General features: G+C 32.9%; 3 protein-coding genes across 4 annotated transcripts; 2 read left to right on the top strand and 1 right to left on the bottom strand.

The window, feature by feature from the left end:
• Window positions 1-925: 925 nt before the first annotated feature.
• LOC129953955 (40S ribosomal protein S3) lies at window positions 926-2075 on the bottom strand. The gene is made up of 2 exons (XM_056067518.1): window positions 1916-2075; window positions 926-1702 (listed from the first exon to the last, which is right to left on the bottom strand). Exons 1-2 carry the CDS (start codon window positions 1943-1945, stop codon window positions 995-997), a joined length of 738 nt encoding a protein of 245 aa, XP_055923493.1. The 5' UTR covers window positions 1946-2075; the 3' UTR covers window positions 926-994.
• Window positions 2076-3366: 1291 nt separating this feature from the next.
• Window positions 3367-19168, top strand: LOC129953950 (SAFB-like transcription modulator). 2 transcript variants are annotated; one of them, XM_056067512.1, is made up of 9 exons: window positions 3367-3677; window positions 3829-4026; window positions 11808-11945; window positions 12022-12049; window positions 12349-12541; window positions 12941-12990; window positions 15043-16039; window positions 16318-16473; window positions 16668-17240. In XM_056067512.1, exons 1-9 carry the CDS (start codon window positions 3555-3557, stop codon window positions 17050-17052), a joined length of 2268 nt encoding a protein of 755 aa, XP_055923487.1. In that variant the 5' UTR covers window positions 3367-3554; the 3' UTR covers window positions 17053-17240. The 2 variants fall into 2 exon arrangements, with proteins under 2 accessions (XP_055923487.1, XP_055923486.1); XM_056067511.1 differs by lacking the exon at window positions 16668-17240 and adding an exon at window positions 18013-19168 and having other exon boundaries at window positions 3369-3677.
• A 796-nt stretch (window positions 19169-19964) lies between these two features.
• On the top strand, window positions 19965-26555 carry LOC129953951 (serine/threonine-protein kinase Nek8). Its single transcript, XM_056067513.1, has 15 exons — window positions 19965-20250; window positions 20323-20668; window positions 20942-21080; window positions 21247-21375; window positions 21445-21599; window positions 21662-21802; window positions 22014-22138; window positions 22214-22331; window positions 22422-22549; window positions 22611-22749; window positions 22811-22979; window positions 23162-23347; window positions 23423-23539; window positions 23612-23718; window positions 25342-26555. The coding sequence occupies exons 1-15, from the start codon at window positions 20028-20030 to the stop codon at window positions 25472-25474; spliced, it is 2355 nt and encodes a 784-aa protein (XP_055923488.1). The 5' UTR covers window positions 19965-20027; the 3' UTR covers window positions 25475-26555.
• Window positions 26556-27001: the final 446 nt, after the last annotated feature.

Below are 27001 nucleotides of genomic sequence, written 5' to 3'. Positions count from 1 at the left end.
TAATTTGGTATTATGAGTATCAAATGATGATTTTTTATCCATTGTGAATACTAATCAATATACGATTGCGAATAGGTTTTGTTTGGTGTTTGACGTTTGTCATTTGTGTTAAGTTCTTGTGTTTTGGTCTATAAATAATATCGGCGGAATGATGTAAGTTGTTTTCATTAAATAAATTTCTCTTTTTTCTTAATATTTTGTTTATTTAGGAGTAGAATAGTTAGCAACAGAAAACAAATAGAAAGGCTTGTGGAAGTAATGGAGGAAAATCCTGAGGATTTGACAGCCGTAATACCTACCAAGTTTAATTTGCTTATTTTAATTCATGAAATTATAATTTGTCCAGTGGGTTTGAAGAATCTCGTAATAATGTTTTTTTAGCTTGCACGATAAACCTTCGTTCCTCAGTTTATGCCTTCAAACAACAATTCTGGTGAATGCATTTCGTTCTTCAATTTGTATATTCAATAAAAACTATAAAAAAAAACGTATAAATCGCATTTAAATTACAATTCTTTACCCTTTACGAATATTTGATACATTTGTCAACGAAGATTTTGTAGCTGATAGAATATTTGATGAGTATCAATATGTTTGATAGCCGTAATACCGAGTTTATCAATAAATCTATTCACAATAGATCTTTTAATTCACTATTTATCAAAAATATTGATAATTGATCACTATAATACCGATTCATTAATTTTGTTGATAATTATCAACTTTTATCAAATATCGTGTTGATATTTGATAACCATAATAGGGCAGTTAGTAAATTTCATTCTTGGGCAGACCAAGAAAAATCCTTCAATCGGAAAGCTTTTGAACTACAAATAAAAACCTTTATCTTCCCCATCATTTGCAATTCCAAGATCATAAAACATAAAAGTCCAAATTCTAAAAGGAATACGAAGAAAAGAAGAACTGAGTTTTTTATATAAATTTTATTTTCTCAATAAAAATAAAAGACTCCTCAGACCTCGCTCCCCTCGCTTTAGATTACTTTTGGTGCTTCAGCAACCTCCTCCAGAGGCTTGGATGGTGGAGGAATCTTGTATTCTGTCTCTGGGGTCTCGTAGATCTTCTCCTCCTTGGGCTCGACAACAGAAACATTGTCTGGCAATGGCTTCTTGGGGCCAATCTTGTTCTTGGGATCGTAGGGCAACATGATTTTGACCTTAATACCCAACACTCCTTGACGCAACAGAACGTGACGAGTGGCGGTTTCGACGTAGTCGTTGCATGGATCTCCGGAATGGATCATCAGACCGTCGACGAACTTCATTGACTTTGCACGCTGACCACGCAACTTGCCGGAAACAACAACTTCGCAACCCTTGGCACCGGATTCCATGATGAAACGGAGCACACCATAGCAGGCACGACGAACAGCCAATCCTCCGGTCAATTTGTAACGGAGCGACTCAGCCTGAGCGATGGCGCAAAGACCGCGGGTAGCAACCTTCTCGGCGTAGAGTTCGATGCGACCGGCTTCGAAGTTGAAACGCTTCTGGACCATGGCGGTCAATTCACGGATGCGACGACCCTTCTCTCCCAAGACCTGTTGGGTTTTGGTGGCCATGATGATGATTTCTGTGCGGGAGGGTGTGACACGCACTTCCACACCGGAGTAACCGTCTTCTGCGAGTTCACGAGTAAGGAACTCGTTAAGTTCAGCCTTGAACATGCCATCGGCAACAAACTATTTGGAATAAAAAAGCACAAAATGAACAAAAAGGACTATTTTATTAAAAATCTATGAAACATCAATTTTTTTTTAGGTTAAGTCTCAAATTAAAATTGAAATTTTATCACTAATCCGACAAGTTTTTCACACAAATTTGGTGTCATTATAAAGCTGTCGAATTGGTTAATTAATTTTTGATAGATTTAGATTGGAATTTATGGATTTTACCTTGCGTTTTTTGGAAATATTCAAACTCATATTTATTTTGTACGACTCTCACAGAACGTGGTCAAAAAGAAAGAGGGAGCTCAGCGTTATCGACAATATGGCGATTTCAGACACTTCATTAAACGATACTCGAAAGACTCGTGTCAAAGTAGTCTTTCAGTGATACCAAACTTCCATTTAGTTTTTTAATCTGCAGTCGGTACGGTAGTTCAAGTTTTTTCTTAATGTCACATTTTAATGAAATTATTTATAAAATATTCTTCAATTTTTTGAATAAATTACAACAGCAAATACAAAAATGTACACAGAGAGTGAAAAGAGTGAAAATAATTTTCTAGTTGAAGACAACTTTCATTCGCTGATCACTGAACACTAATAAGATCATAAACAAGAACACACTTGTAGTGCTAAGTCCCAATTTGTTGACAAACTTTTTCAAAAGTTAAGTTTGAAAGTCATTTTAAGTTTATGCTTGTCGTAATCTTTAATTTATGTTTTATTTAAATTTTGTCTCTAAAATAACAAAAGCAAGCAGTTTAAAATCTCTTAATAGGTATACTTTTATAGTTAATTTCATCCTTAGAATTTTTGTAATCCAAGAAAAACTGACCTGTCACAAAAACATATCATATCGTAAACAGAAAGCTTTTGTTATTCTAGTTAATATTTATCAGAAATGAACTTATATATATTTCCATTATTCCACAATCGAATTAAGTACCAAAATGATTTTTTATGCTGACATTTTTTATTTTTCGAATATCATGTCTTTTTTCATAAACTACATCTTGCACTACATTGCCATTTGGAACTAAAAACAAGTGTTTACCTGTCATAATAACTAGTATTATTAAGTTTTCTGATAATCACCCAACAATTATCTAAAATGTTTGTTTTATTATGTGTTTACAATTAATCCATATATCTGCGTTATCTCACAGTTAAACAAGATGTTGGCCCTAATTTTTTAAGATATAAATGCAATTTCTTATTTTCATTACCTAAGCACGAGCATTTTCGAACAGGCGTGGGTTTTAAATAGACCAGGTTTGAAATATTAGAGTTAGGAACCACCATTAAATCATACATTTTTTTTCTCTTTTAGTGAAAAAGGTACGTATATGAAGACGACTCCTAGTGACAGTTGCCTGCTAAACCAAATCTACTACCACCAACAACACACTGTGGCTACAGTGAACTTACAAAAAATAAACAATTAATCCATGACAATACTATACGGTTTATAAAGATAAAAGCTTAACAACATTAAAGTGTCTATTACACAAAAAAAGGTTTAATGTGCAAGGTACCTAAAGAATCTTCAACTACATTACCGATCTCTTATTAAAACACGAGACTCATTTGGCATTCGATTCTCTAATGGTTTTTTTGCTTGAACAACGCGATAATCCATATTAAAAAAATCGTACGTATTGCTTTTTCCTTCGCTCGTTCGGTTTTACTTGCACTCAACTCAACACTCGCAAAGTCGTACGTCGGTGTAAAATCAGAAAGCAATTCTCATAACCAATTCAATTGTACTAATTTTGCTCTCGTGAACAAGTTCTAGTCGGCACGAAAGTGTTCGATTTATTTATAATTTGCCAAAATTAAACTATTAAAAGTATTAATTAGAAAAATGTCTGACGCTGTTGGCAAGAAGTTATGTGAATTAAAAGTTGCCGATCTCAAAGAACAATTGGAAAAACGTGAATTAGAAACAACTGGTTCCAAGGCAGCTTTGTCAGAGCGTCTGGAAAAGGTCAGAAGATAAATGAAAACCTTGTGTGAATTATGGCTAGGGCGCTGAAGCGAATAGTATAAAAAGAGACGCCATTTTGATTTTGAATTTGTTCTAATTAAAATTGAGTTTTAAATTATAATTTGAAATTTTTCTGATCTTTATAAATTAGGCATTGAAAGATGAAGGAAAAGATCCAAGTACCTACGTATTTGAGAAGGATTCACTCAAGCAGATTGTAGTGAAAGAGGAACCAATCGAAGTTGAAGATAGGTGCGAAGAGGAGCCGCGGGAAGATGATGGGGAAGACGACGATGTTATAATTGATGAAGTCGGCGAAGTCGATGAGGAGGAAAATCACCAAGAAGAGGTAAGCTTCTAGATTTTTAACATATTGTTCAAGAACCTAGTTTTTTGTCCACCATTCTTAATGTACCTGTGTATCTATTGGGAGTGGGGCGAAGAAGTAATTGATATGCGCATGGTTCCATTTTGATACCTTCTTTTGTGTTGCTGTGGAAATAACTTGAATTATTTTCACTGCAGGCCAAGGTCTTACCTTTACCGGTCTCCATGGAAAAAAAAACATTTTTTTCTACAGAATTTCCCATTATCGGTCACATTCAATCATATAGGATAAAATAATGGGAAGAAAAGTCACTGAAATTGCGATTAAAGTGATATGCCTACCAACTTTAACTAAATGTTCTTTAAATGCAAAGAAACTTTCCATACTTTGCATACTTCCCTGTTTACACTCTATACATCTGGGTGTTAGCAAAGGCTTACTTAAGTACAAGAACAAGATAATAATACAAAAGTAGTTGTAGTTCGATTGAAAATGTATAACAGTTTATTAAGGACTTTATTTAACAACTTTGAAATTATGAGTTTGCATGTGAATTAAAAAAAAAACGCGACAATTAATCTTATATAATTTAATCAGTCTTTCAAAAAGGGTATATAATTTTATTATAAATGTTGGCTTATTTTAGCCTTACTTTTTTTGTTTTAAGTTATGGTTTGTCTCTCTTGGCTCAACTTTTAAGCACGAATTTCGTCTCACTGTTTTTTTTATTTGATAGATATGTGCAAAAAAATAACTAGCAATTTATTTTAGAGCAAGGACACATTTATTTCTATTTTAAATTAATTTCCAAAGTTACTTTTGTACATACAAAACACGCAAAAATGGTTGATTTTGACATTTCTTCCCTGTTTTTTTTATCAGTGCTTGCTTTTTTTTGTTCGATATTTCTTTGATTTTAGTGGTCAAATGCAATGTACCCACACTCCAAATCCTATAGTGATCCCAATCAGAGGGGTTACAGGTGGCAGCATGCTCCCTTTACATACCTAGCTGTTATTACGCCGCACAGTGGTGCGAGAGCGGAAAAAAGTCTTTTTAAGAAGTTATATTTATCCTTTTAAATTTTGTGTTTAAGTACTCTTATATAACCCGAGCGTATGATTTAAAAGTATTTTTCAACATATATATTGTATGTTCTGATTTACGAGCCCTCAAAGTTGAAAAATAATTTTACTCAAATCGCGAACCGTATTTTCAACAAATTTTGAGATGTTTTTTTCCGAAGTTCCTTTGAATAAATTCTCTAGCTTCTTAAATAATTTAATTGGTCTATTTTCGATTATCTAAAATAAAAAAAAATGATTATTTATAAAAGATACCTTCTATAAGTAGTCTGAAGCTTAAGTACTAGGAAAAAATGTATTTTTTTTAAACTTTTTGATTTCAAAAAAAGCTCCAAAAGACTCCAAGAAAGTAAGTATGCCAGCATATGCTCCATGCATTTATGTAAAAGCACAGAAAAAATCAGCTGCAGATACGTGCAGATGTGGAAGTTAAGATCAAAAATGTTTCACTGAATCGGATTTCAAAAAACTGCGTTTTGACGGTGGTGTTTACCAAAAAGTTTGATTTCTTCGTTATTAATTGTCAGAATGAACTGGTTAAGCCCATTATTTTAAGAAAAAATATCAAACTTTATTTTAAAAATAAAACAAAATTAATACATTGACACAGGTCTGAGAATTTCGATTTTTGCGAAACCATTTATTTCTGCCCGGAAAATTTTTTCAACTTTGAACTCAATTTTCTTGAAAAGAACACACGAAAAGCAATATAGTTTTATGATATTTTAAATTATATGATAGAGCTTAAAAAAAATAAAGAAAAGGATTAGGGATAATCCTTTATTTTTTTAGTTTTTTGCTAAAAGTAGGGCAGGTAGAAATAAAAAAAGGTGTTATTTTTAAAGTTTTATTACTTTGTTTTTGTTGTGTATTGCGTAATTTTGTAATACCTGGCGCAGGTTTCATTCGAGAAAATGCAGCCGAATTGTGACGAATGAATTTGTGATGCATCATATACTCATATCCTCGGATCCAATAATAACAGATTTAAGGCTACAGGCAAAAAAGAAAATACTTCAAATCAGCGCAAACGCTAAATACCTCATTTTAGCGTCATAAACTTACTACTTCATAATTGTTTTTTATTTATTTTTTGTATGTATTTATCTATTTATTTATTTGATTTTATAATATATATAGTTAGTAATAACATTTTGTTCAAAATAAAAAGTTAAGATGTTTACTAAAAAAAAAACTTTTATTTAAATATAACATCAAAAGCCTCAAATTTAAGAAAAATGTCAATAACTTTTTTTCTAATAATTTTTTCTTGACCAAATTTTGACCAAGCGTGTATAAGACTACTCTTAACATGTGTGTAAAATTTCATTAAAATTCGTTTAATAATTCAGATTTAACAGACTTTTTTCAGCTCTCCCATACAAAAATCAAAAACCCTCAAATTTTAGAAAAATGCCAATAACTTTTTTTCTAATAATTTTTTCTTGCCCAAATTTTGACCAAGCATGTATAAAACTAATCTTAACATGTGTTTTAAATTTCATTAAAATTCGTTTAATAGTTTAGACTTTACAAATATTTTTCCGCTCTCCCATACAAAAATTAGAACGTGAGATTCGCTTTTCATCACGTTTCTCAGCATAAGTATGGGCTTGGCGGCCTATAGGGCATCACCTAACCGACATTAGTTTCAAATTACTTAAAAAAACCTTAAAGATTTCTTGAATAAGTTTATAAGTTAGTTTACGTGGTCCTTTTCCACCGATTCCTTAATTCCTTTTATCTTTTTAAAAAGCCCGAAGTCGTATCTTTAAAACGATTTCGAATTTTGAAAAATAGACATAGGTATTAAACTTGCAATTTTTGAAAAAAAAAAATCGATTTCTTGAACCCATCACATGGGATGACACCCTTAAATTTGTTAAAATTTGTTTCCTCGCCTTAATATGAAATGTTCTATTGAGAACCCTACCTAACTGTAAAAAAAAATCAAAAGGAAATTCATCCTGCAGTAATGAAAAGTCGCCCCCTCTTCTTGAACATGATCGGCCTCTTTCGCGTACCGTAAAAATGGCTGTTGAAAGTTGTCGTCCTATTTCCTCTTGCTTTGATATTATCGTTTTAATAGCCGCGTTTTATTATCACCGTGATCTGATCCGGATCAGATCATGATAATCATATCATTTAGAAGAATCAGAATTATTTTATATAATTTTATATAAAATAATACGACGCCCAATGGGTGTATAGCTTCATATATTCAATATTTGTATACAGGGTGAATCCTTCCAGTCTCCTTACTTTTTTTTTTAATGCAGTTAAATTTAAACACAAGTTTTAGTGATTTACAGTTGTGATCGAAAAAATAGGAGTGCCTGTTCTTTTTAGATTAAGTCGTGACTCAAAAGTTGTATAATTTTTTTAAATTTATTTTTTCTTTTGTACAAAATAGGTAATCCAGTCTTTTATTATTATGCTTAAAGACTACTTTGTTTAAAACAAATAAGGTAGTAAAAACATGAATTTTATCAAAATAAAGCCAAAACGAATTATTCAAAATAAAGTATAAAAAACTAAAAAAAAAAATATTCAATATTAAGATTTTTTTGTCAGTATTTTGTGGTTCAATGTTTCCTCGACTGCGTCCCACAACTGCCTCGCATTTAAGGGTCTTCGTCGAGAAACACCCATTTTCACATCTGCCCATAAATTTTCTATGGGATTGAGGTCAGGCGACTGAGCTGGCCAGTCCATGACCTCAACCTCATTGACCCGAAACCATTCCTTGGCAGACTTACTGGTGTTTCGGGTCGTTGTCTTGTTGAAATACCCATTTAACCGGCATATTCCAACTCGCATAAGGCAACATCACATTGGACATTATATCCACATAAACGCGTTGGTCCATCGTGCCAATAATTTGCTGTATGGGGCCAACACCAGCATAAGAGAAACTGCCCCATGCCATCACTTTAGCACTTCCATGCTTTACCGTTTTAATGGCGTACCGAGGCTTAAACTCGAAATTTTCTGGACGTCTGACGTATTGCCTAGAGCCAGTTCCACCGAATCAAACAATATTGGTCTCGTCAGTCCACAAAATGTTTCGCCATTTCTCTGCTGGGCAATTAGCATGGCATCTTGCAAATTTCAAACGAGCGGCTACATGTTTTTCTGTAAGCATCGGCACTTTTCGTGGACTGCGAGCGGAAAGATTATGTTCCAACAATCGCTTTCTTATTGTTACGCTACTTACTGCCAGTCCTTGATCTTCCTGGATCATCTTAGAGGACGCAAAAGGATCCTTTCGGCTGTAGCGAACAATACGACGATCGTCATGTTCACTCGTTTCTGTCCCCGGGTTTCGACTTTTTTTTCATATTTGGTCAGAGCACCCCAACATCAACTTTATATCCTTATACGTTTTTCCTTCATTTCGCAACTTTTGTATGATTTCCCGTTTTTCGTCGGTGCAGTGCTTTCCTCGGCCCACTAAATAACCAAACTTGTTTAGATATTTGATAGTCCAACTATTTAATATTCCTATTTTAATTTAGTTACTTACTGTTTATTTTTTTTAAGTTTTTGATTTTTTTTACGTACAATATAACTCACACTTCTATTATTTTGAATAGCCTGATTGAGAGTAAAGATCATTTGATCTCTGGTTACAAATGTAAACGGTTGTGAATTGCAAACCAGTTCATTGTTTAATCATCTTTAATGTCCCGTTATACTTACCGGTAGAGAAATGGGCTGATTACCAGTATACACATGGTAAAAAAAACTTGAGCAAATTTTGTAAAAGCACTCCTATTATTTTGAACACAGCTGTACATTGTTCAAATCCATACGTCATTCACTAACTACCTTTTAAAGTCAAACATAAGTTAGAAAGTGCTTCATAATTGTGACCTGAAATTTGGTTGGATGCGTGTCATTAATTAGAAAATTTGAAGTTCCTGTAGTTAAAGGTTGGCCAAATGTCGGCTTAGATTCTTCCTGTAAATATGTAATAGTGTCAGAACTTGATAATCACTACCACGTGATTTGATCTAAGATTATTAAAAAAATACAAAATTCTTAGGAAAATTAACATTGAGAACAGTTATAGAAATAATTAAATGAATTCATGCCATAGTGGAATCCGAAAAAAAACAGTTTCCCCAAAACCGTTAATGATATTGGGATTTTATCAACAACCAAAATTTGTTATTAATAAGATAATAAGTATCTAACAATGGTCCAAGCTGGACAGCATTGCAATTTCTTATATAAACAGTGGTGGAAAAAATAATAAGTGTGCATGAGCATTTACTCTATAACGGCTTACAAATGACATTTATCTAAGCATATTATAATTATTATTTTTTAAATTTTATAATTAGAGCACGTTGAAAATATTTTATATTCTAATTTTTCACAAAAGTGATTACTTATAAGTTCTATTTTCTTATATTTTATATGATTTTTGAGTGTTTAGGTTAGATTTTAAAATAATTTTCTTAAATAATGGGTCGTGCTAGAAATTGTTCCTATGAAGAGAGACGTCTCATCCGAAAGGGCCGTTCTGAAGGGAAAACGTTCAAAAATATTGCTGAAATGTTGTCATGTTCACAAATCGAAATAACAAATGCTGTAAAGAAAAGGACAGGAAACGAAAGGAAGAAAGGGAAAGATAAATTGATAAATTGAATCGTCAAATAGTAAGAATGGCTAAGAAAGACCCTTTCATTACTTCTACCGAAATATAGAAGAGTCCTATTTTTACGGTAACAACAAGAACAGTTAGAAACCGGTATTTAGCAGCTAAACTTTCTGCTCCATCTTCTGGAAAGATCCCATAAGAATAAGAAGAACAGAAAACTATTTGCTAAAGGTCAAAATGAGCATTTTAATGAAACGGGCATAAAGAGCTTCAAGAATATTTTGTGGAGGGATGAAACCATGGTGAACTTGTTTGGTTCGAATAGCAACCACTATGTTAGACGACCCCTTCTTGTCAAGAATTCAACCCCAAGTACACAAAAAAAACAATTAAGCGGTGGTGGAAGCATCATGGTTTATGGTAGCTTCTCGTGCTATGAAGTTGGACCATTGTTCTGGATAAAGAACATTATGAATCAAGAAAAATATGTGGAAATGTTGGAAAATGTTATTCTGCCTTACGCTGATGACGAGATGATGACTGATTTCGAAGTTTTAACAGGACAATGATCCAAAACATACCTCGAAAAATGCAAAGACTTGGTTTCAAGCAAGACAAATTACATTTCTCGATTAGCCAGCTCAAACACCTGACCTCAACGCCAATCTAGAACTTGTGGTCTGTGGTCAAAAATAAACCAGGGGGGTCATTCCGTAAAACGATAATCGTTAGACGATAGCGTTTCGACGATAGTCTCACTTCACGTAAGACGATATTCGTCAAAGTGATATCGTCAAAATGATAGCGTTTGCACGATAGCTAAGTAGGTATCGTCTGCTATTAATTTCCATTGATAACTAAGCAAATTGAAGTAAAAAAGTTTCGGTGTAGTTTAGTTTTGTTACAAAATGAAAATAAAAACTCAAAAAAATACATACATATATATACATTATGTACATATATACCTTCAATATTAAAATTTGCTGTAACTTTTGAAACTTTGGGGCAGAGGAACATTGGTATATTCGACAGGCAACGATTTTAATATCGCTTTTGCTCAAAGCACTAATCCAAAGTAGTTTTGGAAACAAAAAATATTTTTGAAGCCAAGTTATGTTCCCTGTGGATAAAATGGAGTCTTCACTCCCTTCTCTTAGACAAAATTGGGTTTATTTCTGCAGCTGATTTACAAAAATATCAGACATTGAACAAACATTTTAATATTATAGTTTTATCTTCGGCTGCAACAAATGAAAACACAAAAAGTGACTATAACAATAAACATTACAAACTAGTTGGCTGTTTATTAACAATAAATTTTTGCAAATTTTCGAAATTTCCCACAGAGAAAACCCAAGTTTAATAACATTTTCAAGTTATTAAACAAGCATAAATTTCGTTGAGTTCATTTTGACATTTGGAATATACTCAACGAACTTATACTGAAAATGATTGAACGAGACGATAGTGATAGTTACGTGAAGCAAATTATTGACGATATCGTTATGATAATCGTTTTGACGATTATCGTTTCAGAAATTGCGGAATGACTCCCCAGCTTTAAAAAAAATATAATAAGGCTGCCTTATGTAGTGGAATCAAGGAAGCTTGGGAAAAAATTTCTTTGGAAACTTGTGGAATATCTGCCGCAACTTTACGAGGCAGTAATAAAAATAGAAATCCAACAAAATATTAATATGTATAATTAAATATACGATAAGTTTTTTACCAATTTCCAGAAATTGCCAGAATTTGCACCTATTTTTTTCCAAGTCTTTTTTGTTTTATTTTGTTATTTTTAAAAAATCAACTATTTTTATGCCTACTACATAAATATTTGAAAGTCGAAGTACTTATAAAAAAAATATAAATAAAAAAATCAAATTTGATCGCATTTTTTATTTAAACCTATTATTTTTTCTAACGCTGTAAGTTCATATATTCAAGCAATTCTTTTTTTTTTTCTAAATAAGAACAATAGGGAACCACAATATTTGATAGCTTTCAATTACTTTATTTTATAGGCGTTTAAAAACAAATTATGTCTTGTTTTTTAAAAAATATTCTGTAACGTAAAAGTTTTTATATTTACCTTTTTTATTTTTTAGGATTATGAGGAGGAACAAGAAGAAGAAGTAGAAGAGGTAACTGAGGACACTCAAAACACTGATAACAATGTAATTGACAATGAGGAATCTATCAATTTAACAATTGAAGAAGATGAGCAACAACTTTTGCACAATGAAGTAAATAATAACAAAAAAACGTACACTTTAAAATAATAAACATACTAACTGCGATTCTTTAAAACAAATATTTCAGGCTCCAGACGATAAGGATAAAACTCTGAGTAAGTTATCTTTTTTGTATAAACTCCATTTGAATTATTTTGCATTAAGAAAAGAAGCTTTAATTTATATTCCTTATAATCAATAAATTTGTGAAAGTGAAAAAAAAAATAAAAACAATACTGTGATAAAAAAATAACAACAATAATCCATAAAATTAGAAACAATGTTTCTCCGCGATTTTTGTAAAATCTATTTTATAATTTAATTGAATTTAAAAATACAAATAATCACCAAAACAACCATGGCGAATAAATATTCTAACCTAACATCCCTCACTACTGTCCATTCACACTAATAGCTGATGAGAACACAACAGAGACAAGCAAATCAAAGAACAAGGATAAGGATGATTCTTCCGAAGAAAAGAAGACCAAATCTGACACCAAGAAATCTGATTCGGACAAAGAGAAGAAATCATCGTCGGCATCTACCAGTGGAAAGGAAGAATCTTCCAAGGATGATAAAACAGCTGATAAACAAAAGGACGAAAGGTTGGTTGAAGATGATGATGATGATCTCAATGCATAGACAACAAAAAGAAGAAGATGGTTTTGAAAAACCTTTGATGACAATGGACCTTTGCATTTGACAATTCATGACTTAGGTTTTTATTTTAATGTTTGAGTGTGTGAGCGTACCGATATGCGATAGTGTTTTATGATATACTTGTACTCGTGCAGTTTGGAATTCTTGATCCTGTATTTGAAAACAAGCTTTATGTTATCTGTTCTCGGATGTTTTGCAAAACCTTCGCATATCAATGCCACACACCGAGCTATTGGAAAAACCTAAGAAATAAATTGTTCATAAATACTCTTGATGATCTTACATTTTTTTCTCTAAAAACACAAATACTAATCAATTACTTTTCTTTGGATTTCCTTCGTCAGCGCTGAACAAAAATCGTCATCAAAATCATCTGCATCGAAGGATGACAAAGGTAAATGTAAAATTGAAATGTTAAAATTTAAAACTTTTAATTCGGTTAAGAGGGCTTTGGCTTATTGATAGGAATTTTGTTTGGAATCTGAAGCAGTTTATTTCTACAACAATACGTGTGCAAATTAAATTAGAATACAATCGTTCTTAAAACTATTTTCTTTTTTGTTTTAAAGAAAAGCTAAATAACAATAGTTTTGTAAGCTGAGCAATATAACTTGAAATTTGGTACTTCAGAAATTAAATTGGTTGATTAAAATAATTGAACTGTTTGGATGATAATAACCCAAAGACACAACGCACAAAATTGATTGTATCTGCGACTTAAGTTAGTTCTTAGTATCCCTCTCCAAAAGTGTTGTTATTAATATGAGAGATTTTTGCTCAAACATTTATTTTCCTACGGATATATCTTGATTATTGCATGTAAGCGATAGAATGTTTTTGATTTTCTAATGAGCATTCATTGGACTAACTATTTAACGTCTCTATGCAATTTCCTCAAAACGTTGCTCTCTTGATGCTTTCGCAACTAGTTTTAGACAATATACTTACTATTATCCTCGATAGGATAATATAAGCTGAAAAAACTACAACCAATAAATTAAGTGAAAGTTTTAAGCACGATTGTATTCATTTTTTTTTTAGAATAAGTTCGGATATAAACAGTTTAAATCTAGGCGCGAGTTGAAGATAGTTGAAGCTCGATTTGTTCCTGTACCACTGGAAGAACGATGAGGATGAATTTTCTGAAGACCAAAACTTTCTGATGTCCTAATGAGATGGGTGTTACATTGAGCAGTCAAATTTTTTGGAAGACAATTACGTAAAAACATCATAATAAGCTTGCGAGACTGGTGATTCAGCAGATTTTCGAAAAAGACAACAACCCGTATCCCTTTGCTTGATATCATCAATTCACAAACTACAACTACAGCGGCTGCTAGACTCGTTTTCTTTTTCTCTGTTTTTATTTTACTTTTAAGTCGTGGTTATTACTTGTTGTTTGCCGTGCATTTGAGCTTCGTCATCAGCTGAGATATAAATCGATAAAATGTCAAAGAGTGTAAATTCGTTCGATTATGATGAAGACTTGGACGGACTTGGCAACAACTGAAAATAATGATCAAAGTCCTGAGAGGAGGTGTTTAACATAATGAAAAGACGAAAGGAAAGATTGAAGAGCAATATTTGTAAGTAGTAAAGGAGGTATTGATTCTGTATTTTAGCGGGGGCTAGAGATATTCCCGGACAGCTGCAATTGGTATGAATCGATTATAAGAGTTTCTTTGTTGGGCTGGCGAGAAGAAGGCGTCTAAAGAGTGCAGGAGCAGTTTTTAGGTTAGATTTGTTTATGAGACTCTGGAAGGTGGATTTGGACCTAAGACAACAAAGAAAACAACTTATTTAAAGTCGGTGCATTAACTTTTCTCATCAAGGATCAGCTGAAACCCCGTAACCCTAATTTGGAATGCAGGTAAAATCATCATCATTAATTTGGCAGTTTTTTCAATAGGTGTACAATCTGACTAGGAACAAACTCAACACAAATAACTAGCTACCCATCCACCCTGCCCTTTATACAGAATCCTACCAATTCGCATTAAACAAAACTTTCCGAAAAGACAGAGAGACCCCCATTCCGCATTCGATACGAGCTGCTGCATATTCATTTTTAACCCAACAAATCGAAATCTACAGTAACTACTAACTATTCGTATGTTCCTCATCTCTATAGTCTTGCAGTGAAGCAGTCATCACCAGTAGTCTAATCGAACGGTTAACACTCAACTTGACTATTCGTCGTGTCCTGCGTCCCAAATAAAAACTGTTTCAGATTCCAAAATAAAAAAATAAATTATAGTTTCAGTAAGAAAAGAAGGGAGGGGCAGTTATAGAGTTGCAAAGTGTTTATATCTATTTTCATTGCTCGTGCAAGTTCTTTTGTAGTAAGTTTTATAAATAACTAAGAAAAAAAATAAGTCCCAGTATTTTAAAGAAAAACATTTTAAATGTGCTCACCCGACCACTATTGTTATTATGGAATTTCCAGAAAAATCATCAGCCCAAGCAACGGATTCATCAAAATCGAAAACATCTTCGTCTAGTCGCAATTTGTGGGTATCCGGACTGTCGTCTCTAACTCGTGCCAGTGACTTGAAGACGATCTTTTCAAAATATGGCAAAGTTATCGGCGCTAAGGTGGTTACCAATACACGTACACCGGGAACCCGCTGCTATGGTTTCGTAACAATGTCCTCGTCAGTGGACGCAAGTCGGTGCATTGATCATTTGCATCGTACCGAATTGCATGGTCGCATAATCTCTGTGGAGAGAACGAAGAACGAAATCGGTTCTGGTAATAACAGCAATACAGCAGCAGGTGCAGCCAATTCAGCTGGCAAGAAGAAGGAAGAGGACTCGAAGAAATCATCTCCGGTTAAGGACGCCAAAGCGAAGGCAGGTGATGGTGCCGACAAAAAGTCAATAACATCCAATAGCGCTTCTGGCAAGGATGATAAGGACAAACCAAAGGGTGGTGCCATCAAGGCTGGTGCATCTGATACTGAGAACAAAGGCGTCGATGGCGATAGGAACAAAGCAGACAACGCCCTACGCCCTCGACGAAATTCACGTTCACGAGACCGGCGACGCATTGAACGACCACCACTACCACCACGCAGAGTAAGCATTGACCGTGAAGAACGTGAGCGGGAACGAGAACGTCTTCGCCGTGAGAGAGAAAAGGAGCGTGAACGCCGAGAACGGGAGATCCTCTCTTACCAGAAGATCCGTGAAGAAAGGGAACGCCAGCGACTGAGGGAACGCGAACGTGAGCTGCGTGAAGAAGAGCGTCGTCGTCGTGAGATCCGTGAGCGCCAACGCGAAGAGGAACTTCGTCTAGCTGAGGAACGTAGAAAACTAGCTGCCGAACGTGAGCGTTTGGAAAGAGAGAAAGCCGAGTTGTTACGTTTGGAACGTGAACGCCAGAAGTTGGAACGTGAAAAAATCGAACTGGAGCGCCTAGAACTCAAGCGCCAACAAATGAAGTATGATGAAGCTTTCTCAGATCTCAGACTTTATTCGATCACTCTTAATATATATATTGTATATTTTTACTTGTAATTTTTTGTTTTCATTTTGTAAAGAAAATGTCCACAAATCAAATCAAAAAAAAAAGAAGACGAAAAACTGAAAGGCGCTACCGGCGCTTTTGTGTATCAATTGGATGTAGCTAGTAGCGCCAGCGTGTTGATTTTGTTTATAAAACTGATATTTTAGTTTGGAAAAATGTTTTAATTTTTTATTTTCGTTTTAATTAATTTAGAATTATGGCAACATCACGCATTGAAGAGCCGCCAAAGAGGGCTGTAAAGAGATCGGGCGATGATCGATATCCTGAGGCAACCGAACGCAAACGGAATCCCGGAGCACGCTTTGAAGCACCCCCACCACCAAGATTTGATGCTTCTATTGCAACAAGGTAAACTATATTTTTGCTGCTTAAACTTCAGGCAGCATTATTTTCTATTTGTTTGAAAGAACCTCGTAGAATATTTATTGTGTCCAAATTTGTGTTAAACGAAATCTCCACAAAATCAGAATATCATTTTCTGTAACTTTTTATAGTTGAAAGTTTTTAAAGAAGCAAATTTTTTCATATATACTGGTACGTAGGGTAATAGAAGCCATACAAGATGCAAGAGAAAAAGGTGATAAAGTATCTGCACAACGCGTTGAAGAAATAGAAGAATGGAATCGTTATGAAGAGTATGTTAAAAATGCCGTAAAATATAGAAACTACAAGAAAAGATGCAAGCCAAAGAAGGAGAATCCATGGTTTAATGAAGAGTGTGCATATTTAATGGATATAAAAATATTAGCACTAGAGCTAATGAGAAAATACAAAACACCTGTGGCACGGAAATTTTATGAAAGTAAAAGGAAAGCCGAACGCTTGGTAAGACGAAGACGTCTTCGTGAGTATGACCGACAAGTTATTGAAGATACAAAAAAAGAATTCAATCCAGCTGAAGCTCGTAAAGCTGTCTATAAGTATTGAAAATAAAATGTTAAGAAAAAAAATATCAAGCTTGTTCGTTATTGAAAAGACATGAATTGAACACAAACAATAAATAAACGAGCTGTTGGTATTTTTTTTTAAATTATGTATTCTAAAATGTGAACTAGTTATGATCAAATAAAATGGATGTTTAGTTAATGACCTTTGGTCATTTGCAATTCCCTTGACATTGGCTTATTTTTTTATATCCAACAATTATGAGAATCTAAAACGATTAATCGTGTTTAGGACACAACTGATGTAACGATTTGTAATACTATTTTAAAACGGTGAATCATTTTTTGAGGTTTTTTATAAATAAGTCGTAGAAATGATTAAATGAATGACAACGAATGCAATTCAAATTTTGAATTTCAAACCGGACATCGAAGAAAACATCGCTCTTCTAGTATCAAATCAAGTGATCAACTGGACACAATTTCAAATTCATAGTTTCATTTCATTTGATGCAATTTTTGATGATAAATGAGCTACATTAGAGCTGGTCAAAAATGATCATCATCTTCCGAATTCTTCGATGAACCCAGGACGGATAAATGAACTCACCATGGTCAAAGCCCAATCGCCGAAGGCTGTAGTACCAAAAAGGTGAGTTTAAAATCGAAATTCATCAACATAATTTGTACTTTTTAAAGTTCATTCCATATTTAAATGGAATTTGCCATTTTTTAAAAATTGGTAAAAGTGAAATCAATTTGTATTCATATTGATTTCGCTGAAAGAGATGGACAAGGAAGAATTTCCATTTTCTTTGTTCGATTCTCGTCTTTGTCTCAAAGTCGTACTGACTCTGGAAGACTATTTTATTTATATTTTTTTCTTAAATAAAATGTCCAACACGTTTTTAAATTAGTTATTTTTCAATAAATAATTTATTATTTTAGCTAAAAATAAATTCCTCTCATACATATTTATAAAATATTTTCTGTCTTCTTTCAGCTACGACAAAAAACGTGATGATTATGGAAGCTCGTCAAAACGTGATGACTACACATCGAAACGTGACGATTATACATCATCGAAACGCGGAAGCGGCGGCGGAGTAGGAGCCGATGATTATTCAGGCAGCCTGAAACGTAGTGCAGTCGGAGCAGATGATTATTCCAGCAGCTTGAAACGCAGTGTAGCCGATGACTATTCAAGTGCCAGCAAACGCACAGTAGATGAATACTCATCGAAGCGCGATGAATACATATCTTCAAAGAGAGGTGGTGGTGGCGATGAGTACACTTCCAGCAAACGCAGCGGGGCCGATGCTTCTTATCCATCGAGCAAAAGAGACGAGTATAAGCGGGAAGTTGAAATTCGTCATGTTCCTTCGTCCAGTTATCATTCAAATGGAGGCAGCGGTATGAATTCATCATCATTCTTTCCACGTCACGGTCAAACTGCTGGAGGCAGTAGTAGTAAGCGGTATGAGAATGCTTCGTATGGATCTGATCGTCAAAGTGGCGCTAACAGCAGCGGTGCCAACTGGCAAATGCAGGGCCATTCTAGCCATGGAAGTCATTCCGGGCATGGACATGCATCACATTCTGGTGGCGGACCGTCTGGTATGAAGTCATATGCCAGCAATGGAATGTCCTCGAATGGAGGAATACCTGGTGGCAGGCAAGCATTGAAATCCGATGAGCATTGGAGAACGACGTTGGCGTCATCCGGTGACCGTTACGATAGAACGTATAATGAGAGATCTGGACCGTATGGTGGTGGAAGCGGTAGCAGCCGTCCAGTTTCTGACAGATATGGTGGCCAAATATCGTCACGCTATGAGAGTAAATATTAGTCAAGATTCGTAGGAATATAAAGATCGTCATCAGCTTATAAATAAGTCATTTATATGCTTTAAAATACCGCTAAGATTAATTTTAAGAGTTCTTCTTTGGTTTATTTTTCTAACCAAAATAAATTAGAATAATGCTTTCATTGCATCAGATTGATTGTGAAGGGTTTTACACTCAGCTTAGGCTACGTAACAGTTATACATTCGTTGTGAGTGTAAATTAAGAATGTACATCGTTTTTATTTTTAACTTCATGACCATCATTCAAATAAAAAATAAAATGAATACAGTAATAAAAATGATCAAATCAAATTTGTTTTAACTTTTTTTTTCGGAAAAGATCAGAAATATGGAGTGAATAAGGTAACTAAGAAACACTCTTTAAGATACAAAAACCACGACAATCTTAAGTAAACAAGTCAAAAACAAACATATAAATTCAATAACTGGCAAAGGCCCAGTCGCTAATGAAACATCGATTTCCATCAACAAACAAAACGAATCGTGAAAATTATAATAACATTAGAATAGACCGGTTTAGCTCCACTAAAAGGGGTGGTATCGCTCTCTTTATACGAAAATGCATTAATTACAAGGGTATATACTATAATCTCACTAACTTAAGGGAAGCGTATGTGTTTGATTACTGCCGAAGTTCCAAAGGTTGCCTCAGAACTCGAGATTCTTTTGAGGGAACTAAAACTGACCTTGATAGAAAACTATTTCATCATGACCGTTGATTTAAACACAAAACATAATGTTTCGGGATATCAATAACCCGAGAGGTTACCATCGATAAGTGACGAGCTGACATGCGAGGCGTTTTGAACTTATTTCTGAATTCATTTAATTATTTTCGAAGAATCTTTTTTAATTTGTACTCTACTGCTTCATCCTGCTGCCTGTAGATTTCGAGTGCTACTTGTAGTAGAAATTTATAATGACATTTTTTGCATGTTCATTACTGTTGATCCTTCTTTACCCATAATATATACATTTAAAGGAGCAACTGGAAAATGAACTGCTGGAAAATGTTAATTTATCGCGCATGTCTTCTATATCCTGTTGCACGGTGACAGGGATTGACCAAAACAAAATTTTCAGTTCATAATTGGACAGCATATCAAAAACAAGTAGCTTCAGAATAAAATAAATACATTTATTTGGAATTATGAAAAAGTGGAAGTCAAATACAGTTCCTCTATTTTCGGGGAAAGTAGCTGACTCCAGCACTGCAATCAAACGAAATGCAACATACAATCCCCAATTTCCAACTCAAATTTTGAGTGTGACTAACGAGAACACATCACAACCAAAATCCGAAGAATCGGCTACTTTGAATATTGCTGGACCCGAGTTAAGCAATTATGAAAAGGTCAAAGTCGTTGGACAAGGTTAAAGAAGACTGATATAAATTTGTATTATTTATTTAATCAATGTCTATCTGTTCCGTGCTCTATCTCTAGGTTCATTTGGTATAGCAATTCTTTATCGCCGCAAATCCGATGGACATCCGATAGTTTTCAAGCAAATCAATTTAGTCGATTTAACACCATCCGAACGTGATTTGGCAATGAATGAAGTTGAAGTATTTTCAAAACTACATCATCCCAATATCATAAGTTATTTGGGTAGTTTCATTAAAAATAATACACTACTCATTGAAATGGAATATGCTGATGGTGGGACCCTAGCTCAAGTAATAGGAGAACGAGTAGCAAGGGAGTATTTTCCGGAGAGATATGTTATAGCTGTTTTTGAACAAATTGCTAGTGCTATAAATTATATGCATTCTGAGAACATTTTGCATAGGTTGGTAGAGTTCAAAAATTAATACTTATCTACAAGTAACGTCGCAGTAGAATTATTTAAATATTTCCAGATTAAAAAAATTTCCCAAGGAGAATTAAGACAAAACATTTTATAGTTGTGAACGTTGTCATTTTAGCTTAAAGCTTTGATCAGTTGCAAAAATCGGTTATTCAAAAATTTGTATTGTAAATACATATTATAATATTCTACTTGTGACAATATTGCTCAGTTGTTAATATATAAAATCCTCCGTTTTTATTTTAAACAATATAGAGATCTTAAAACAGCGAATGTTTTCCTTAACAAGAGAGGCATTGTCAAAATAGGTGATTTTGGTATATCAAAAATAATGAATACCAAGATCCATGCTCAAACCGTATTGGGAACACCCTACTATTTCAGCCCGGAAATGGTAAGTCCATATTTTGTGATACAAAAACACCCACTGAAAAAATCTCAAGAAGTCTTCACAAGCCACACAAAATTATATTCAAGAAGTTTTCTTGATGGTATTCGTAAAAGCTTTCGATTACATTTTTATTAAAATCTAAAAATATTAATTTTTCCTCTTTGTTTAGTGTGAAGGTAAAGAATACGATAATAAAAGTGATATCTGGGCATTGGGATGCATTTTGGGTGAAATGTGTTGTTTGCGAAAAACTTTTGCAGCTACTAATTTATCAGAATTAGTTACCAAAATTATGGCGGTTTGTAATATAAAAACATACAAAATTAATAAAGCTGGTACAAGTCAAAATTTTCAAAAAAAAAATTAGGCATCTTACACTCCACTGCCATTAGGATATTCGTCTGGATTACGAAGCCTTTTAAGTAATCTTCTTCAAGTGGATTCTACCAAACGACCAAATGCTTCAGAAATTCTAGAATATTGGATACCATTGATATTTCGAAATCTCGGAAAACAAAAAGGGTATTTTAAAGAAAAAAATTGTATGTATTTACTTGTATTGATTATAAATTAAATCTTTTTAGGTATTGTTATGAAGATGATATTGGTCTCTCGGATCTTACATCTACAACTGGAACTATGTCACTAGAACCCACAGCTCAAACGCACACAAAGGAATTGATGAAAGCCTCAACTGTTTCACCGAATCAAAGCATTGAGAAAAGGTATAATACACTTGTAACAAATTGTGTTGGACATTTCACACCTCAGTGGCAAACCTTGAGACAACAAGCTCAATATATCAAAAGTTCAATGAGGATGCTTGGTTATATATAACTAGGGATAGGTTACTCAAATTTAGACAATGATCTCAAGTGTACTCAAAGAAAAGAGCAGATGCATATATCTATGAACATATTATTTTATATTTTATAGGTCTGTTCTTTATCAATTAAAATCATTTGGTAGCAGTTTTAGCTTAAATCCAATTCAATTACCACCGAAAGCTACCATTCTCATGGTTGCGACTAGTGATTCACATTTTGTTGTTGTTAACGAAGGTAAATTCAAATTCGAAATCTTAAAACACAAGAGCTTAATTACAAAGTATTTTTTTTTTATATTTTATATTGAAGATGGCTCAGTTTATACTTGGGGTGAAGGCTCACATGGACAGTTGGGTATAAGTTCATTAGAAGCTTGGAAACATTATCCTAGTCGCATGGAAAGCGTTCGAAAACATCATGTAGTAGGGTAAGTTTAATAAATGGATACTATATAAATTCAACACTTTATTTTTTTATGTTTGTTTCCTTATTCTTATTTAAACAAAAAACATGCTAGTGCATGTGCTGGAGATGCATTTACAATTCTTTGGACTAAATCTGGTTCAGTTCTTAGCTGTGGTGATAACTCAAAATATTCTTTGGGTCATAATGAGATCAAAACATATCATTCTCCAAAAGTTATAGGTAGATGCACTTACATGTTTTATTTTATAGTTTTTCAAGAAATGAAGTTGTCGATTTTCAGAAAAATTAGAAGATATAGAAATTAAAGAAGTTGCAGCTGGAATGGATCACGTTCTAGCCTTGAGTACAGATGGATCTGTATACACTTGGGGTACAAATTCCCATGGAGCTCTTGGATTAGGAAGTGAGCAAACCCAGCAGTAAGTAAATGTGTAATATTTTAAAAACCTTTTAAAGTTTGACACACAAATTGCTTTATAGAAAAACACCACAAAAGATCCTTCTGGCACACATCAATAGTAAACCACAAAAAATCTTTTGTGGCCCGAATACTTCGGCAATACTTTTTCAGAATGGTGATGTTCATGTTTGTGGAAGCAACGATTATAATAAATTGGGATTCAATAAGCCAGGGAAAATTATGGCATTTGTAAGTATATGTACATGTAGATTTTCGGAAAAATCTTTCTTTTTAAGTGGTATTAGAGCGAAAGAGTTTTGATTTTGTTCTTTAAAAAATGATTTATTAGAGATAGAAAAAGACCTTAAATTACTTTAGAAAAATAACAAACATATTTTAACTTATCTTCTAACGTTGACTTGATGCTCTAGAAAAAGGTCATTCTCCCTCGAAAAGTTATCGGTCTTGATCTCTCATCGACACATTCAGTTTTTCTTATCGAAGGTGGGTATGTTCTGACTATGGGTCGGAATTCTGAAGGACAGCGTGGCTTGGGTCATTGTAATCCAGTAGATTTTCCAACGTTTGTTCCCGGAATAAAGGATAAATATATTTTGGTAATTTAAAAAAAATGTCAAGTGTATACATATATTTTTGATTTGATTATTTGTTTTCTCCTTTTCTTGCTTTAGAAGGTAAAATGTAGTGATCAATGTACGATTGTTTCATCAGATGACAATGTAATAACATTCTGGGGAACAAGAAATGGAATTCCTGAAATTCAACAAAATGGCAATGGAAATTCTGAGGTAGGGGTTGAGTTGTGCTTTATGTTATGTTTTTGTTATCTTTTAAATCATCTTTATTCCGAACTCTTGTAGAACCATCAAACTGATATAGAAATGGGAAATAATACAGCAGCATTTACAAATTTCTTAGCATCAGTTTATAAATCGGAAGTTATCTTGGATCCAATTGATATTTTGGCGTAAGTATAGGATTTGGTATAAAAGTTTTTTTTTTCAAATGAAAGTGGAAAAAAATATGGATTATTATTTTTTCATTAATTACATTATGATACTACTTTATTGATAACTGGGATTTTAATATCGAAACAAATCAAATTAATCAAATCTGGTTAATAATCAAAAACACTATTGGGCATTATATAGGGAGGGCGAGGAGGTGGATTATATCTAGAATTTTGAAGTGAATAGTCACTATACATTCGAATGATATTTTTTGATTGAATCGCTTTTAAATTAGCAAAAAATTGAGTTTTGAAAAATAGCCTTTCTATTCTATATCTGGATTATGATAACTTTGGACCTGTTTCGCCAAAGATTTTTCACTTGCAAATTACGTTTCACAAAATGTAAATTCGCAAAGAGAAAATTATTAAATTCAAAAGTTTTTCTCGTTTCAAAATATGTACGTGTCACCAAACACAAAAAAAATAGTAATTTTGGTAATATTGCAACAATTTTTCCACTTATTTTTCACCAAACAATAAACTTGGCAAATTATGTTTAAAGTTTTGATAATGTTTTCAAAGAGAAATGTTTGATTTGCAAATAAGAATTGGTTTTGAAAAGTTGTCGAAAACAAATAAAAAATAAATGAATCGCTTTGAAAATAAAGAAGCAAATAATAGTTAGCAACACAATGGACATAGGACCATGAATTTTGAATTTTAGGGTTGGCGTGTTGATTCATTTCAAAAATGTCTGAATTTGTAGAGGATTTTTAATCCATCGACATCAATGGAATTTGACAATTTATATTATAAATAACGTTTCTTTTGAAAAGCTGTTGGAAATGAAACGAAGAAATTAAAAATAGTGACCAAAAGGCAGTGAAACTAAGAATTAACTTCGATATCGGAAATAATTTGTCTACAAACAATTATAAATGAGCTGAATGTGTTGGCTGTACCATGCATTTTTCATTTTCAATGCATATTTGATTTTAATAAACACAATCAGATTTACTTTGCAATTTTTCAATATTTCAAAGTTGTATTTTAAATTACTGAAATACTGCTACTTTTTACTTTTTAAACAAAATGTAAAAAATGAAAAGTCTTTTCACTTTGCAAAGTTTACAATTTTTGCAAAGTTGCAAAGTGAAAAGTGTTTGATGAAATAGGGTCCTTATCTAACCCTATGTTCGAGTACATTTACAAGAAGCAATTGTGTAGAAGGAACATACAAAGCTTGAACATGAACCCGGTTTAGAATATTTTTGTTTTATGATAACACATTCAATTGCTGAAAGTTCTTCAATAATATACTTACAATATACGAATAGCAGTGTAAAATATAAGAACCAATAGTAAAAGCATTGACAAATACAAAAACTTTGATTTATAATAAAAAGAGAGTGAGTAAATAATGCATATGTTACTGGGGAAATAAGATCACACCTAAATGAAAAAAAAGTATTCGTGCGTATAATACTCGTAAAGTGTACCAATGTTCGAAACCCACTAATAACATTTTGAGAATTAGAGTTTTTCCTTTTTTTGTTAAATCTTTGTGCACTAAATTTTTTGAGTGTACCAATGCATGGGAAACTTTTGGAAAAACTTATATATATTGTATCATTTTAGTTTGTATTCTTCGAAGGAACAATTTGACAAGGGATATTACGTAGAAGTCAACAATATCTATCCTCTACCTCATAGTATTTTAGTTCTTGTTGACACCACAACTCCATTGATATCGTCTTACGAGGATCTTTAACAACATAACAAAATACAAAGCCTGAAATTGAATTTTAAACAAATTGAAAGTGAAAGAAAATATTAATTTGATCTCTTTATATAATGTAATTTATTATTAGTAATTAATTTCAATAATAAAAAAAAACTTAAGAAAAAAAAACATAATAAATTATTCCTTTTCAAATGCAACTGTTTTCAATTGCATTTTAAATGTTTAAATATTTGACCTATTTTGTTTTTTTTTTTCAAATAAATTTGTTTTATTTTAAAAAAATTGATTTTGCCATTTTGCTTTTTAATTGACATAAACCTAAACAATCTTTTATTTGTTTTACTTTTCAATTCATAAAATTGCCTTATGTACAAGATTTTTGTAATATACACACATATTTCATTTTTCATTTTTTTTTGTTAATTTAATTTTTCGTTGGGAGATAATCATATACGGTTGTACAAATTATACAATAAATATAATAATTATAAGTAAACTGATTTAAAACAATTGCACATTTGCCATTTGAAATTAATTTACAATGTGTTTTTGTTGTTGTTGTTTAAATAAATTTATATTGATAGGTACGTTCATTTTTTTAAAGAAAACAAAAAAATAGATAAAAATAGTTTCATAAAATTTAGTTAAAGTATTTTTGTGCGAGCATCCAAAAGTTCTTATAAATATTAGCCTTATTCTCCTATTTACTGCAACGAATCATTCTCATAAAATGTATATATTGTCCTTTAATACTCTTTAGTAGTTAATCTGCCATATCTCAGAAAATAGTCGTTAGGTTCTGTAACTCTAGGATTTCGATGAAATCGGCCAAAAAATAAAATGTGGTTTTTCAAAGTGTCTCCATCAATTTCAGTGATGCAACAGATCACCAATAAAATAAGCAATATGAATTTCTTTGATAAACATTTAACGCTTCAGATCTTTGTTCCTGTGTGTCTTTTTAAAAGGTAATTTCAATGCGATTTAAACATGAAAAAAGACCACTTCCATAATCCTTTTTTAAATATACAGGGAGAACACGATAAAAGATGAGACATCAAAATAAGTCGCCTTGAAAAAGGGCAAATGTATGTATGTAACAGTTTTTTTTTTAAATTTGTTTGTTAACTGAAAGTTAACAGTTAAATTTTTATTTTTCATTCACATATCAGAGCTTTATTTTAAGCAAAACACTGATGGAGTACGATAAATTCTTATTTCAAGAATTTAATGGCTGAAACACATACACGCTTCAGCTTCGGCTTCGTCTCCGTTACGTTAGGTCCGCTTCGAGGTTGCTTTAAATGACATTTCTCTTATTTCATCCCTCCAAAGAGCAAATATTTTGTTTGTTGACATTTTTTTACTGCTGATGAGCTGTCAGACAAAGCAAATGTTCAGAAAATTGAACTAGAGCTTCCGTTTGGAGTCACATTACGTTACATTACATTCTTTTTCTTACGATTGTCAAGCAAACGTGAGGTCGAAGCTACATTGTGATAGCATGCATTGAATTCCTATGGCTGAACTCGTAAACGTCAGGCGAAGCCGAAG

Source organism: Eupeodes corollae, chromosome 1, assembly GCF_945859685.1.
Source record: "Eupeodes corollae chromosome 1, idEupCoro1.1, whole genome shotgun sequence".
NCBI lineage: Eukaryota > Metazoa > Arthropoda > Insecta > Diptera > Syrphidae > Eupeodes > Eupeodes corollae.
This window is presented reverse-complemented; position numbering and strand designations above follow the sequence as displayed.

Bases quoted from the DNA above. Each gene is read 5' to 3' on its own strand.
- LOC129953955 (XM_056067518.1), bottom strand. From the start codon at position 1,945: ATGAGTTTGAATATTTCCAAAAAACGCAAG. The intron at 1,703-1,915 runs GTAAAATCCATA...TATTCCAAATAG, and splicing joins ATATTTCCAAAAAACGCAAG to TTTGTTGCCGATGGCATGTT.
- LOC129953950 (XM_056067511.1), top strand. From the start codon at position 3,555: ATGTCTGACGCTGTTGGCAAGAAGTTATGTGAATTAAAAGTTGCCGAT. The intron at 3,678-3,828 runs GTCAGAAGATAA...TTTATAAATTAG, and splicing joins TGTCAGAGCGTCTGGAAAAG to GCATTGAAAGATGAAGGAAA. The intron at 16,040-16,317 runs GTATGATGAAGC...TAATTAATTTAG, and splicing joins CTCAAGCGCCAACAAATGAA to AATTATGGCAACATCACGCA.
- LOC129953951 (XM_056067513.1), top strand. From the start codon at position 20,028: ATGAAAAAGTGGAAGTCAAATACAGTTCCTCTATTTTCGGGGAAAGTA. The intron at 22,550-22,610 runs GTAGATGCACTT...GTCGATTTTCAG, and splicing joins TCATTCTCCAAAAGTTATAG to AAAAATTAGAAGATATAGAA. The intron at 22,980-23,161 runs GTAAGTATATGT...TTGATGCTCTAG, and splicing joins CAGGGAAAATTATGGCATTT to AAAAAGGTCATTCTCCCTCG.